At 32.7% G+C, this 14,033-nt stretch overlaps 4 protein-coding genes across 4 annotated transcripts; 1 reads left to right on the forward strand and 3 right to left on the reverse strand.

Moving 5' to 3' along the window:
• Positions 1-1,604: 1,604 nt before the first annotated feature.
• Positions 1,605-3,152, forward strand: LOC108334407 (uncharacterized). The gene has a single exon (XM_017570240.2). The coding sequence runs from the start codon at positions 2,192-2,194 to the stop codon at positions 2,786-2,788; it is 597 nt and encodes a 198-aa protein (XP_017425729.1). The 5' UTR covers positions 1,605-2,191; the 3' UTR covers positions 2,789-3,152.
• LOC108334405 (protein NUCLEAR FUSION DEFECTIVE 4) lies at positions 3,124-6,215 on the reverse strand. The gene is made up of 3 exons (XM_017570239.2): positions 5,625-6,215; positions 4,285-5,183; positions 3,124-3,769 (listed from the first exon to the last, which is right to left on the reverse strand). The coding sequence occupies exons 1-3, from the start codon at positions 5,952-5,954 to the stop codon at positions 3,304-3,306; spliced, it is 1,695 nt and encodes a 564-aa protein (XP_017425728.1). The 5' UTR covers positions 5,955-6,215; the 3' UTR covers positions 3,124-3,303.
• Positions 6,216-9,937: 3,722 nt separating this feature from the next.
• Positions 9,938-10,654, reverse strand: LOC128194737 (uncharacterized). Its single transcript, XM_052870750.1, has one exon. The coding sequence runs from the start codon at positions 10,652-10,654 to the stop codon at positions 9,938-9,940; it is 717 nt and encodes a 238-aa protein (XP_052726710.1).
• A 1,229-nt stretch (positions 10,655-11,883) lies between these two features.
• LOC128194738 (uncharacterized mitochondrial protein AtMg00810-like) lies at positions 11,884-13,684 on the reverse strand. Its single transcript, XM_052870751.1, has 3 exons — positions 13,681-13,684; positions 12,650-13,234; positions 11,884-11,972 (listed from the first exon to the last, which is right to left on the reverse strand). Exons 1-3 carry the CDS (start codon positions 13,682-13,684, stop codon positions 11,884-11,886), a joined length of 678 nt encoding a protein of 225 aa, XP_052726711.1.
• Between the last annotated feature and the right edge of the window lie 349 nt (positions 13,685-14,033).

A 14,033-nucleotide genomic window follows, 5' to 3' on the forward strand; every position in this document is an offset into this window, starting at 1 on the left:
TATTTTAACACATAATTTTTTATATTTATTTAGCATTATTTATTTTAATTTATACTTTTTTTAAAATATAAAAATTTATTTTTTGATACGGGTTAAATGAATATAAAAATGTGTCCATCATTTTACTCATATATTATAACCATTTTACAATACATATTTTCTGTTCATGGGAGACAGAAAAGAGATAAAAAAAATATATTGTAACTATTCTGAGATGGTAAGAAGAAATGAAGCTACATGACAAGTCGCACAAAAACTGAAGCTACAGATCACGCAATATTAATTGTGCAACTTACAAAATACTCATAAATTAGAGGCTATTTTGATTGCCATGCCTGTTAAAATCAAAGTCAATACAACATACAAGTCAATTTCAACGTTGATAATTATTTTCAAAACTCTTTCACTTTTTTTTATATTTTTAAGTGTTTCAAGAAAAAAAAACTATTGCCTTTTATTTTAAATATTTACTTTTTTTTAGTAAGAGTATGTCAATTAGTTTAATTTTTTTAAATAATTCAAGCATCTTTAAAGTACAAAAAAACCGGTGGAAAAAGACATTAGTTTTTTTTTAAATGATCTTATAAATAACAAAAATTGGAGTATTAATTTTGGGCGTAGCGCTTGGGACAAGGTTCATATGAAGAAAATCATTACTTTCTTTTTCGTAGTTGAAAAGTCACCTCAGACTTTTGATTAATTTGTATGTTCTTTCTTTTTAAAAATTTGAATAAAAAATGTACTAAAAACAAAAAAATATAAGATATAAAGTAATAGATAATGTTAGGGGTTGGAAGGTATACAAGAGAAAGAAGAAAATATACAGAAGAAGGACACCAAACGGTGGAAGGCGGAAAGAGGTCGAGACGAATGGTGAAAGGATATAAAGAAGAAGAAGAAGGGCATCGAACGGTGAAAGGCGAGAAGAAAAATCGAGCCAAACGGATGAAGGCGGTGAGGGCTCAAGCCGAACAATGAAAAAAGATAAAGAATTAAAGTCAATCAGTTGAAGAATCATAGACGGAAAATAATTATAGTAAATATAGTTATATCATAGAAAAACATTTGGTATAAAATAATTATAGTAAATAGAACTATATTCTAAAAATATTGAGTATAAGATAAGTACACTAAATAAAGCTATATTCTATAAAAATATTTGGTATAAGATAATTACAGTGAATAGAATCATATTCTAAGATAATATTTAATATAAATAGAGATAGATTATGAGAGTTATACTTTTGATTATTGAATTTATTGAGAGACGATTACATTCCTGAGAAATAGGTTATGCTATCTTTATTTACTTTTATTTATTTTTTTACTTTTATTTATTCAAAGAATTATGTGATCGTTAACAAGAGAAATTCATTTTTTAATTATATTTTCTGGCTACTGTGATAGTGGTTAATTAGGTTTCCTCTTATCCTAACAAAAACTCTTCACCCCTTAAACCCCGGTGTTGATTGAGATCAATGTACAATCTTAAATCCACGAGCTTTTGCTGCAAAAGAATAATAATTCAATGTTTTGGTTTCAGTTTAACCGAAGTTCAAATCTACAAAACGCATAGTTTGAAACCTCTTATTCCCAACTCTGCCATGAACAAAGTACATCAAAACGAGCTGTGGGTCGTTAATTGGTCGTCGACATCGTCGAAGCCATGATTGTCGGCACAAGTTGTCCCCATGAAAACCCTTTGGTCTCACCCTTCAAAGTCTGATGAGTGATGACGCTTTGGCCTTATTCAAGGGGAAACAGTGAACATGGCTTACATGCCCCACATGGCCACATACTATTACTGTCTCAACATTCAACACCAAAGCTTTTATTTTTACAAAAAGCACAGCCATCACCTCCTTCCAAAGTCCAAAGTCACCCCTTAGATTTCTTACCTTCTTTTCCATCTCTACTTTTTTTTATCTTATTTTTGAAACATTTACTATTATCATATTAAGTATAAACTCCATTGAAGATAAGATTTTTACCTACTTTTTACCATGTAAACTCGGCCTTTTTTTTTATTATTATTTCTAGTGAATTATGAAGGATTAATCTCACCAGTAATCTGGTGGGTTTACCATCTTTGGCTTCTACTGTATGTATAAATATGAATGGTGGACGGAAGTGATGCATACTATACAGAATCGTGATCCACGAGTTCTTTTGAACTGAGTAGTGAAGAGAGATGGATTGGTTTTCGTGGCTTTCCAAAACTGGGCTTGAGCCATCTCTGGTGTACGAGTATGGCCTTACTTTTGCTCACAACGAGCTTGAAGAAGATGACATGTTTTACTTCAACCATGAGTTTCTCCAAAGCATGGGCATCTCCATAGCAAAGCACAGACTAGAGATCCTGAAGCACGCTAGAAAAGAGAAGGGAAAGAGCCCGCGCGCGGTGGCAAAGCTCGTGGTGGCAATCAAGCGGACAAAGAGGAACTTGGCTAACTATGTGAGGACGCTGATGCACAAAGAAGAATCATCATCAGCACTTGTTGTGGTGCCACCACCAAGGTCTAGTAATGGTTTAGGGACACGGTGGAAGATTGCTACGATGAAGAGGAGAAAAAAGTTGGTGGTGGCCAAGCAAGAGCCACTCTTTCTAACAAATGGAAGTCCCACAGTGGTTCCAGCTCATCCTGTTCTTGATGGTTTTTCCAGTCCTGTGGTGTATCATTTCCAGAAGGATAAGATGGATGGTGATGATGATGGAGATGGGTACTGGTCTGCTGCTGTTGAAGAGATCAAGTGGGATACCATGTTTCAGGATCTAAAGCCTAACTGAAGTTTTCTCTTTTCTTTAGAGAGTTGACTTGAAGGTTCTTTCCCTGAGAGATTTGAGTGTTTTGCTTCTTCCAGATCAGGGTAAGTTTTGCACCCTGTCTGTTCTATAGTGTTCAGCTACTCTCTTTTTCTTGTACTGTTATATATGTTCATGTCCTTTAGATTTGGTAGGGGAAAAGATGCATCCGTTTGAGTCACCTTGAGCAGAGAAATATTGAGGTAGAAATTTAGCTAGGTTGTTATACAGCAAGAAGTATATAACTTGTATTTTGAATCATAAGCAGTTGGGCATTAGTCTGCCTGACTTTACTTTAGGCACTGTATTACTCAAATGATGAAATCAAATTCAGGACTCATATATCTAATTTCTTTAGTAATTTCTTTTTATTATCTTTTTCCAATATCAATCAAGTAAACGGTGGGCTCATAAATTTTTAAGAACAACATATCAAAGTCATAAATATGCTTTGGATAGTTCCTACATATATTACTAGGCAGATCATTTTGTGTCCACCCTCAGTGACCTGAATTCTGAGATAGACGAAATGAACCTCCAGCATACAACATTTTATACACTGGTCGCATTCTAATTGTCAAAATAATACTCAAGATGGTACCAAGTCCACAGACACCAGCCAAAACCAGAAAAGTCAACCTGAAGCAATCTGCACCATAGCAGGTGGAGTTTCCTTGCTTTGCAGCTTCTGTATCGTACACGTTGCCCGCAAGAAAAACAGAGAAAATAAGGGCACCAATTGGATTGCCTAGCATCATGAAGCTACTTATAACACCGAAGTGTTTCAGACCAAAAATCTCTGAGACAGTTGGAGCCATTATAGAACATTGAACCCCGTAGCAGATACCAAGTAGAGCAGTTGCAGCATAAAGAGTGCCGTTCAGAGCAGAAGCATAAAATAAAAATGCTACGATCATGATTATTTGTGCACATGTCATCCAAAATGTTCGAGGTAGTGCTATCAACCTGTCATGATAACAACCTCATGAGTATAAGCTCAAAGCCCGAACCAAGTACAAGACAGTCACAAGTTCACAGCTATCACAACACAATTCAAATTTTGCTATAACATGATAACAAATTCACGATTCAGTTCACAAGGAAGAAAAGATTGAGGGGCAAGTCCTTACACAACTAGAAAACTACTTCGATGGGGACTGTTGGAAATAATCCAAGTATTAATCTGTCTAACGTTGGATAAAAATGACAACATTACACATCATATACAAAAAAAATATCATAAATCCAATGTCTTGGACGTTTTTAAATTAAAAGTGGTGTGAATTCCTTGTATAAGTTGGATTTAGATCATATATATAATCTCTTTCCAAGGAAGGCTCTCAAAAATAGATTGTATGAGAGTCGATCACCAGCTTAGACTACACAAGATCACCATACACTAACAGAAATATACGATATGAAAAGAACTCACTCTAGAGAAAAATTGTTGAGAATAATCCAACTATGAATAAATATAGTACCTGACAAAGTATTCAGAAACAACACCAGCGCCAAGGCGGCCAATAAATATGCAGAAGCTGAAGACTGACAATAATATGGTTGTATCTTCTACACCTAAAGCAACTCCAATTTGAGCCAAATTATTGAGAACCGTTACTCCTGAGCCAGCCCCAAGAAAATAAGCAAACCAGCAAAGCCAAAAGTCTGCTTTGATGAAAGCTTCACGGAACTTGAAATCATCTCCCCTCTTTGGTCTCCTTTTCTGTATCACTGCTCCCTGTCCTTCTGCAATGAGCATCTCAACATCCGAGACATCACCCCTTTCATGAAAACTTTCAAGAATAGCAGCTGATGAAGACGGTGTTAGCAATGGACTTGTCTGCGTTGAAATGTCACTCTCCGATGCCAAATTATCTGAAGAACCAACCAGTGAAACGTTGCACTTGGAATTAGAAGGAAATAGTGTCATTTTTATAGGAATTGCAAGGGGAGCTACCAGAAGTAAAACCATTATGGCAACCAAGAAGTAGGTTAGAGCATCATTTATAGAGACCACGTCACTCACAATTGTGGTGACAACAAGATAGGAAGCAAGTAAAACACTTGCAGCTTGGACAAAAATAAAATGCACATGCACTGAAGAGTCTTCACCAGAAGGAGTGCAAGGCCGAATGAAGAACATCATTAATAAACATACAGCAGGAAGTCCGACAGCAAGGAACAAAAGCAATTTAGAAGCAGACCCTTTCAGCACCAAGCTATATATTAAGGTGTATACTTCAGCACTAATTCCTCCATAACCATTAAGAATGCCAGAGATGGTGCCTCTACTGAGAGGAAAGTTTCTCATGTTGGTGACAAACACAGCTGTTCCAAACCATGCACTGCTGTTAGCGGCAACACATAGGGCAAGGCATATCTGTTAAGTCATCTTATAATCCGGATTTGGACCTAACTCAATCCTAAAAACTCTCACAAAGAGAAAAGTCCCTCACTTATATATACCATTTTGATCATATAATTACTGATCATATAATTAACAGATATTTTGGCTAGTTACATGATCAAAACAACGATTTTAAGCGAGGGGAAGTTATTAGTGTACGAGTCAAGTCCAAACCCAAATTGTAAGAAGTCATAGAGAAAAAAAAAGAGGTCAGAAAGTAATACACTCAACAGAAGGTGAAGTGGTAGGAAAGTTAGCAAAAGAAAACACACATATAAGTGGGTTTTTCACAATATTACTTATCTCATGACCAGTGATATATATTTTATTTGTCCATTTTTGTATTATCGAGAAAAAATTGACCAAATGTGTGAGAAAACCCATGTATGTGTGTGGAATGGAATGAGGAACTACCAGGATATAAGGGAGTTGGGAAACAGTTTGTGTAACAGTAAGGAAGATAAGGCCATAACCAAAGAAACAAAGGAGAGAACCAAGGAGAAGAAAAGCCCAAGGAGGGAAGTTGTTGGAGGCAATGCCTGGAAGCAGAGCCACGCTCTCCCCAACATCATTGGCCACTCCGAGAATAGTGATCTGTTGCTGGTTGAGAGACAAAACAGATTTGAGGGCAGAAGAATAGAGAGGGAAGTTGAATGGGTTTCCAACTGCTATTTGAATCCACACTGCAGATGCAAGACCCACCCATGGAGGTCTGCTCCCAGCTTTCACAACCAACTTCACCATTCTTTTTGAAAATGATTATCAGAACACTGAGTGTTGGGTAGGATTATATAAAGTTCCACAGGCAGAAAGGTTCGAACTTGGAAGATGACACTTACAGAATTTTATGTTTGGTTCCGACCCACCACCTTGTTTTCTGTGATTCCCATCAATGAAATCATGAAAGGTGAGAATGTAATTACTATCATAAAAAGTTTGTCCCTTTCATCACCTTCTCGTGAATCGACCTTCTTCATCTGTCAGTGAAACCAAACTGTCCAAACCTAATTGTCTCTATGGATTCACTTATGTTCTAACTTTGCTCTTCTGATTAAAACTAATAGCTAATGATTAAAGTTTTTTTTCACTAAAAAAATTCAATTTTTAGAAATATTTTGGTTATTAGAAAAAATATTTTTTATATTTATAAAAAAACAAAATTAAGAATAAAATAATAAATGTATAATTAACCTCAGTTATATGATTTAAAAAATAAAAAAACACAGCAGCTAAGTAACTATTAGTTCTATAAATATAAGTTTGCAAACTAAAATTTACTCATAACATTTAATGAGAATGATAATAAGTAGGAGTACTGAAAAGCATATAAATATAATAATTGAATTAAACTTTTCTTAATAAGTAGTTTCAATTGAATAATATAATCTATTTCGTATATAGCTTCATTAAATATGTAAAGTTTTTTCACGTGATATTTTTACGACAAAATAATTAATTAAATTTGAATCGTGCATACGATTTTAGTTTTAAAATATTTTAAATACTGATTATTAAAATCAAAAAACTGTTCATCTTTTATATCTATCTATATATATAATTCAAATTAATAATATTATTATCTCTTATTTTTAGTCAGTTTATTATTATATCTTATTTTATATATTTTGAGCTTAGTCCATATTACTTTTATTATAAATAAAAGATCTTATTTGTATATTTAAGGGAGGTTAATCTCAAATATAGTTTTTCATTATATTCAACATGGTATCTAGAGCCTAAGATTCTTTTGAGAAAAAAGTTTCTTGTGTCTCTGCCAATACATCCGTCGCTGTCGGCGATGGCGCCATATACTTGTCGTTGTCAATGATGCCATCGTCTACCGTTGTCATTATTCGAGTTCTAGTTTCGACCGATGATCACATGGTTTTGATTGTCTCGGCCAAGCAACCATCATGCCATCAATGACGCCTTCATCGAAGTTCCTACACGCTCTTAACGCCTTTTAAAGTTATGGATCTACTACTCTTTTTTCCGTCATGCATGGTGGCACGTTTCATAGTGGAGCGTCGAGGTGTCTTGATTGGAGAATCTTGAATTTTTTAAGATTTCTCTCTCCTATTCATCCATGTCTTCTTCCACGGTTGTCTCTTCTAACTTCTCTTTTGTCACCATTGTGTTTGATCCGTCCAATATATGTTTTTTTTTCCTATGAAAAAGATGGTTTTTTTGTTAATTTATTTATAATCGTAGTGGCTCTCCAACAATTACCTCTTTATCCACTAGTGACATTCCTCAACGGCGATTTGCAATAAGAGATTTACATGAAGCAACCTCTTAAATTTGTTGCTCAGGAGGGGTTTTTTGGGTTGGTATTTCGTCTTCTATGTCGTCTTTCAAATCATTAACAATTTGGTGTCACTTTATTACAAAAGCAGATATTTTTACTAAAACTTGATGAATTATATTAGTAACAAGCTTGGTAGATTTGTATGTACTAACTTGAGGGAGAGTATTAGATATATTATCTTTATTTTTTATCTTTAGTCACTTTGTTATTGTTTCTTATTTGTATATTTTAGGTTTAGTTCATATTACTTCTATTATAAATAAATGACCTTATCTTAATATTCAACACAAGAGATATTAATTCCAAATATAGTTTTTCACTATATTAAACACTTAGAAGTACTTAATACATATTTAATTATTGCACATCGTATTTCACAAAGCCTATTATGGAAAATTTGATACCAGAATAAAACTTCTGCCAAAGATTCTTCTATAATTTTAAATTATTATATTGCATATTTCTGAAGAGTTTTCAGTCTTTTGGAGCATATATTAGCCATTTGATCTATGCCATATGGTGGGTTTAAATAAAGGGTTACGTATTCAGAAATATAATAAATTGAGGAGCATAATCACAAAGAAAGACTCAATCACGCGGTAAAATATATTTAACATACTCAATTAAGCATTAGGTCATACTTATTTATTTTAAATATTATAATGTCTATACAAGTATACACAAAGATACTAGAACCTTAAATTCTCTTCTCAATTTTTGTATATTTATATAATTTTATATCACCGTGAGTTGTATTAAGATTTTTTTAATCTCATCTTTTTAATATTGAGAAAATACGAGTACTCCTAAAAACAACTGTAATAATTTAATTTTAATGTATTTATCTAGATAACTACATAATCTAGTTCACATATTACTTTACGTCTGAATATAAAAAAAATTAATAATAATTTTCACGTTGTGTATAAATAATTTTTAATTTTCTTCATAACAAGCCAACACTGTTTTAGATAGCAACATGCAAATTATCTTCACCATTTTAGCAATATTACTTTTGTTTGTATTCAGATTTTATGATAGAATTTTATTGTACTTTAATTAGGTATTAAAAAAAGATATTTAATATAATATTATTTGACAAAAATTAAGATTTTTTTCCGGTACAAAATAATCTAAGATTATTTTTAAGTGATAAACTAATAAGGAGAAATTTTAAGCTAACGTGATTAAATTTAAATATTTATTTATATTTAATCTTAAATATAACAACATTATAATAATTGTTAAAAATATTAAATTAATAATTTTATTTTAGTAATTAAATAATATATAAATAAATATTTCTTTACCTATTCATATTTCTCTTGAAGTTAAACCATCTTACTTTCCAATTTATTTTCTTTTCTTACTCTTCACTTGTTATTTCCCAATTCAAACACAACATTAGGAATAAAATTCATGATTGTGATAGGTTTAAAAAATTATTTTATAATAATTCAATATTAGAATATTAAAATAAATATACGAAAAATTATATTATTTATGTAGAAAATAATTAACTCAAAATATTAAAAAATAAATTATTGAATGAAAAAGTGAAATAAAATATATTATTATTTTATTTATATTAAATAATAAATAGATTACTTAACTGTATTGTATGACTAAACAATGTAGTTATTTTAATTTTAAATATTTGTTGTATTGATTATATTAATTAAAATTTTGTACTTTTAGAAAGAAAATAATAAAAGCATTCTCAACCTTTTATATACACCTAAAAAGAGAGAAAATAAAATTAAGAATAAATTTATGAGATAAATGGTATTATATAAGACGACAAAAATAGAATGAAAAAAAAAAGTGTTAAATAAGTTTATATGAAATGGAGGTGTATATATGTTGTTAATTATAACTAATAACCATAATAACTAAAAACAATAACGGTTACGAATATTAGAATTTAAAATTAATCCAATATTTTTACATAAATTAAAATTAGATAAAGGCATATTCGTTAAAAACATATTTAAAACAAAAATAGTTGTTTCTAGCCCTGTTCTTGGGACAGATAGATGACTCCAAACCAAAGCATGAAAATGTTCATGCTTGCTAGAATGGGAAACATATATAAAGTAGTCATATAGATGAAGACAAAAATCTTATTTAAAAAACAATCTATTTGTATAATTGCATATTCATGAAATTGCAGACGCGTTATTGTTTATATTTAAATACAAATGTATATTATAGATATAAATAAATATGTGAGACGAGATTAGTCATACATTCCTAATCCATTTTCTTTCTTTCTATCTCTCCAATTACGACTCATTAGTTTTTATTTTCATTCCTGTATGTTCCCGAAAAGAAAAAGGAAACTGCAACAGTTATTGTTGTTGAAAGAAAACCTAGAGTATTTACACACAAGTGTATTTTCCGAAAATGAAAAAGAGTATTATTGTTTATTATTGAGAATTGATTGGTCTTGGGCTTTGGACATGAGGGAGAGCCGAGTGGGCCTGGGCTGAAATGCTACACGGCGATGCAAGTAGTGTGACGACGGTCTAATCAGAGTCGTCAAGGCTCTCCGGACAATCTCCCCGTCCACTCCTCCAATCCTCCTCACCACCGAATTCTTCATCGCAGATCTCAGAAGGTTCAGTTTTCTACCGCTTAGCGGCATCGTTTGCTGCTGCCGCGGTTGCTGTTGTTGCTGCTGCTCCTGTTGCTGTCGCTGCTCCTGTTGCTGCTGCTGCCGCTGCTCCTGTTGCTGCCGCTGCTGCTGCCGCTGCTCCTGTTGCTGCCGCTGCTGCTGCCTCTCCGCTAACTGTTTGTGGTACGCGCATCGGAACGACCCAGGATGCATGGTTGGAGAACACATGCACTTCCTCTTCTCGCTCTCAGTGTTCGACGACGAGGACGCCGCCTCCTTCTTCGTCTGACTCGTCGTCGTCACCGTCATTGAGCGCCGCACTGGAGACTCCGCTCTCTGCTCCACTGCCAAGAATCTCACCGATGACGATGATGAAGATGATGGAAGGTTGCGCTGCACTCTAGCGTTCGCGGAGGAGTATGTTCCAGGAGAGAAATTCGTCGCCGACGTGGACGCAAACGCTGAGGAGTACGAGCGCGGTGACGTTTGAGTTCTTGAAGAAGGAGAAACCATTGACATTGTTTAAGCAGTGTAGAGAGAGAATGCCGAGTGAGAAAGAGAATAAAGTAGTTTTTGTTTAGAAGTTTGTTAGAGACGGTTTGCTAGGAAATTCTTTAGCACTGTGAGTGGTTACGCTAACTGAAACAAGTCCACTGAGGTTTATATAGGGAGATGACAAATGGGTAAAACAGTAATTTCAAATCCATTTTCCGTTTTTCTTACCATGTATATTTTTTTTATGACTATGATATCTTAACCAATTTTTACAATCAATTATGTGAATATTTTATTAGTATTTATATTTAAAACAGACTAATTATAAAATTATAAAAAAAATTGTTAAAAAAAAAATTTCTTTTTTATATATATAGAATTTTGTATCTTACTTATAAAAACTTCAATCCAATTCCATTTACACCAACATACACTGGTGCCAGTTGCTATTATGTGGTATACAATAATATATTATTATAAATAAAGAAATAAAAATTATGATTTGTGTTTCACGGTGGCTAGAGTTAAAGCGCTGTTGACACTCTAAAATGCAAAATTTAATAAAAAAGAGAAAACCGTCGGAGAATGTTACAATTATATAAAACTGATTTTTTTTTTTAAAATGAAAAAACTGTAGAAATGAGAAAATCAAGAAATAAATGAAGCAGTGATTTGATTTGTGGTCGTGTGGTGTGACAGAGACAGCAAACTAGTATAATTTTTCACAAACATTGGGCGGCCGTTCGCTTTTTTGTTAAGATTTCAGAATGTTGTGGGCTGCAAAAATTAAGAACAAAATAAACAACACACAATGTAATGAATAGAAGAATAGTTAAAAAAACTCAATCAGAATTAATATCTTATGATAAATTAATATAAAATTTATATTACACTCATTTAAACCGGTCATCAACATAAGTCATTAGACTTTTATAGTATGAGTAAAACAAAAGTTCAATTTACATAAAATATTACTTAATTAAAAACTTTAGAAAAATAAATTTATTGTAAAGATAATCAACATAAACATGCATATACATGTAATGATAAGATATTGTTTGGATCAAGTTTTTATGAATTTATTTTTAGTATCATTCTAAAATGTTTTTTATATTAATCAAGGTGTGTTATGGGTATATAAATTTATATTATTTTTTATTTATCTAAAACTTTTTGTTTGTATCTTAATATTTATAAGTGTTATGTTCATATCATCCCAATGTTTAAAAAGAAATATTATCGATTATATTAGTTTATACATGTTCTACAAAATCCACCCACCTCATGCTCTTGGAGAACTTTTTTATGTTCGTAGAATTAGAAGGACCGGAGAAGATGTAGCCTAGACACAAAGTTGGAAAACACCAATAAATAATACAGTGGATGCATATCAAAACAACTTTAATATTTTAAGTTATAATAGTTATTTTTATGTAATTAATCTTTTCTAAACATGCACTAGATTTGACCTTTGTTATGAGAAAAGAAAGGATAGGAATTGTATTTCTTATTCCATAAGAAGAGAGTACAATTTTACATATATATAATTGTTTGAAACAATATATAAACGGAATATAAATATAAAAATAGAATATAAATATATGAAGATAAATGCACAGATATGAACGGAAAATAAATTAAATCCAATATCCCCTCAAGCTGCAGCATATATATCCTTAATGTTCAGCTTGGACAACAAAGATTGAAATTGTGCTGGATGCAAAGCTTTAGTATGAATGTCTGCAAGTTGTGCTGAAGTAGGAATGGACAGGAGCTTAATTACACCAGCTTGAACTTTACCTCTTATGAGATGACAATCAATTTCAATATGCTTTGTTCTTTCATGCATGGCTGGATTTTGTGCAATTTGTATAGCAGATTGATTGTCACAAAACAGAAAAACTGGTTGTGGTAGAGGTTGTTTCAAATCATGGAGCAAATACAGAAGCCATTGAATTTCACATGTTGTGGAAGCTAAAGCTCTATATTCTGCTTCGGTTGATGATCTAGATATAGTACCTTGCTTCTTGGATTTCCAGCTAATTAATGATGCACCATAGAACACATTAAAACCAGTCACAGACCTTCTAGTGTCAGGGCAAGCAGCCCAATCAGAATCACTAAAAGCCTTGAGAGCATGTTCTGTGTTGGAGGGAAAGAATAATCCTTGTCCTGGATTGTTCTTGATATATCTCAGGATTCTTATTGCTGCTGCATAGTGATTTTCCAAAGGATTGGAAAGAAATTGACTGAGAGTACTAACAGCGAAACATAAATCTGGTCTTGTGTTGGTTAGATATAGTAACCTGCCAAGAAGTCTTCTATAGGCCTGCACATCTGAATAGGGTTTCCCTTCTGTCTTGGAAAATTTTGTGTCTGGCTGTATAGGAGTAGAAACAGGTTGACACCCCAACAATCCTGCATCTTCTAGTAACTCTAGAGCATACTTCCTTTGTGACAAATTAATGCCCTGTTGAGATCTTGCAATTTCTAAGCCCAGAAAATACTTGAGTTGGCCTAAGTCTTTAATCTTGAACTTTGCATTCAACAGAGCCTTCACAGTTTGGATTTCCTGGATGTCATCACCTGCCAAAACTATATCATCTACATAAACAAGTAAGATGGTAATATGAGCAGAATCACTTTTGACAAAAAAGTGAATAATCTGATTTTGATTGTGTGTAGCCCAAAGAAAGTAAAGTAGTTGTCAACTTGTAATTCCATTGTCTAGAGGCTTGTTTGAGTCCATATAAAGACTTCAACAACTTGCAAACTTGTCCTGATTTTTCAGATTTATAACCAAGAGGAAGAGACATGTATACTTCTTCATCTAGATCCCCATGTAAAAAGGCATTAGTTACATCTAGTTGATGTAAATACCAATGTTTGGAAGCTGCTAAAGTTAGAACCAATCTTACTGTTGTGAGTTTGACAACAGGTGAAAAAGTCTCAAAGTAATCTAAACCTTGTTGTTGTGTGTAGCCTTTGGCTACAAGCCTCGCCTTGTATCGTTCAATACTCCCATCAGCATGCCTCTTTATTTTGTATACCCATTTACATCCGATAGGTTGCTTTCCATTAGGTAGATCAGTCAAAACCCAAGTTTTGGTATTTTCTAAAGCTGCAATTTCTTGATCCATGGCATTTCTCCAACAATCATGTTTGATGACTTGGTTATAGGTTTTAGGTTCACTAACTTGGTTATAACTATAATATTTTAAGTTATAATAGTTATTTTTATGTAATTAATCTTTTCTAAACATGCACTAGATTTGACCTTTGAATATTAAAACGAAGGAGAGAGGATCAATTCATCTTCTTCGATGTTTCAGCATACATAAGCATTTTCGATAACAATCAATGATTATAATGTTTTATCTCATGCTTAAACTCAATTTGGATA

Source organism: Vigna angularis, chromosome 11 (assembly GCF_016808095.1).
Source record: "Vigna angularis cultivar LongXiaoDou No.4 chromosome 11, ASM1680809v1, whole genome shotgun sequence".
NCBI classification, from domain to species: domain Eukaryota; kingdom Viridiplantae; phylum Streptophyta; class Magnoliopsida; order Fabales; family Fabaceae; genus Vigna; species Vigna angularis.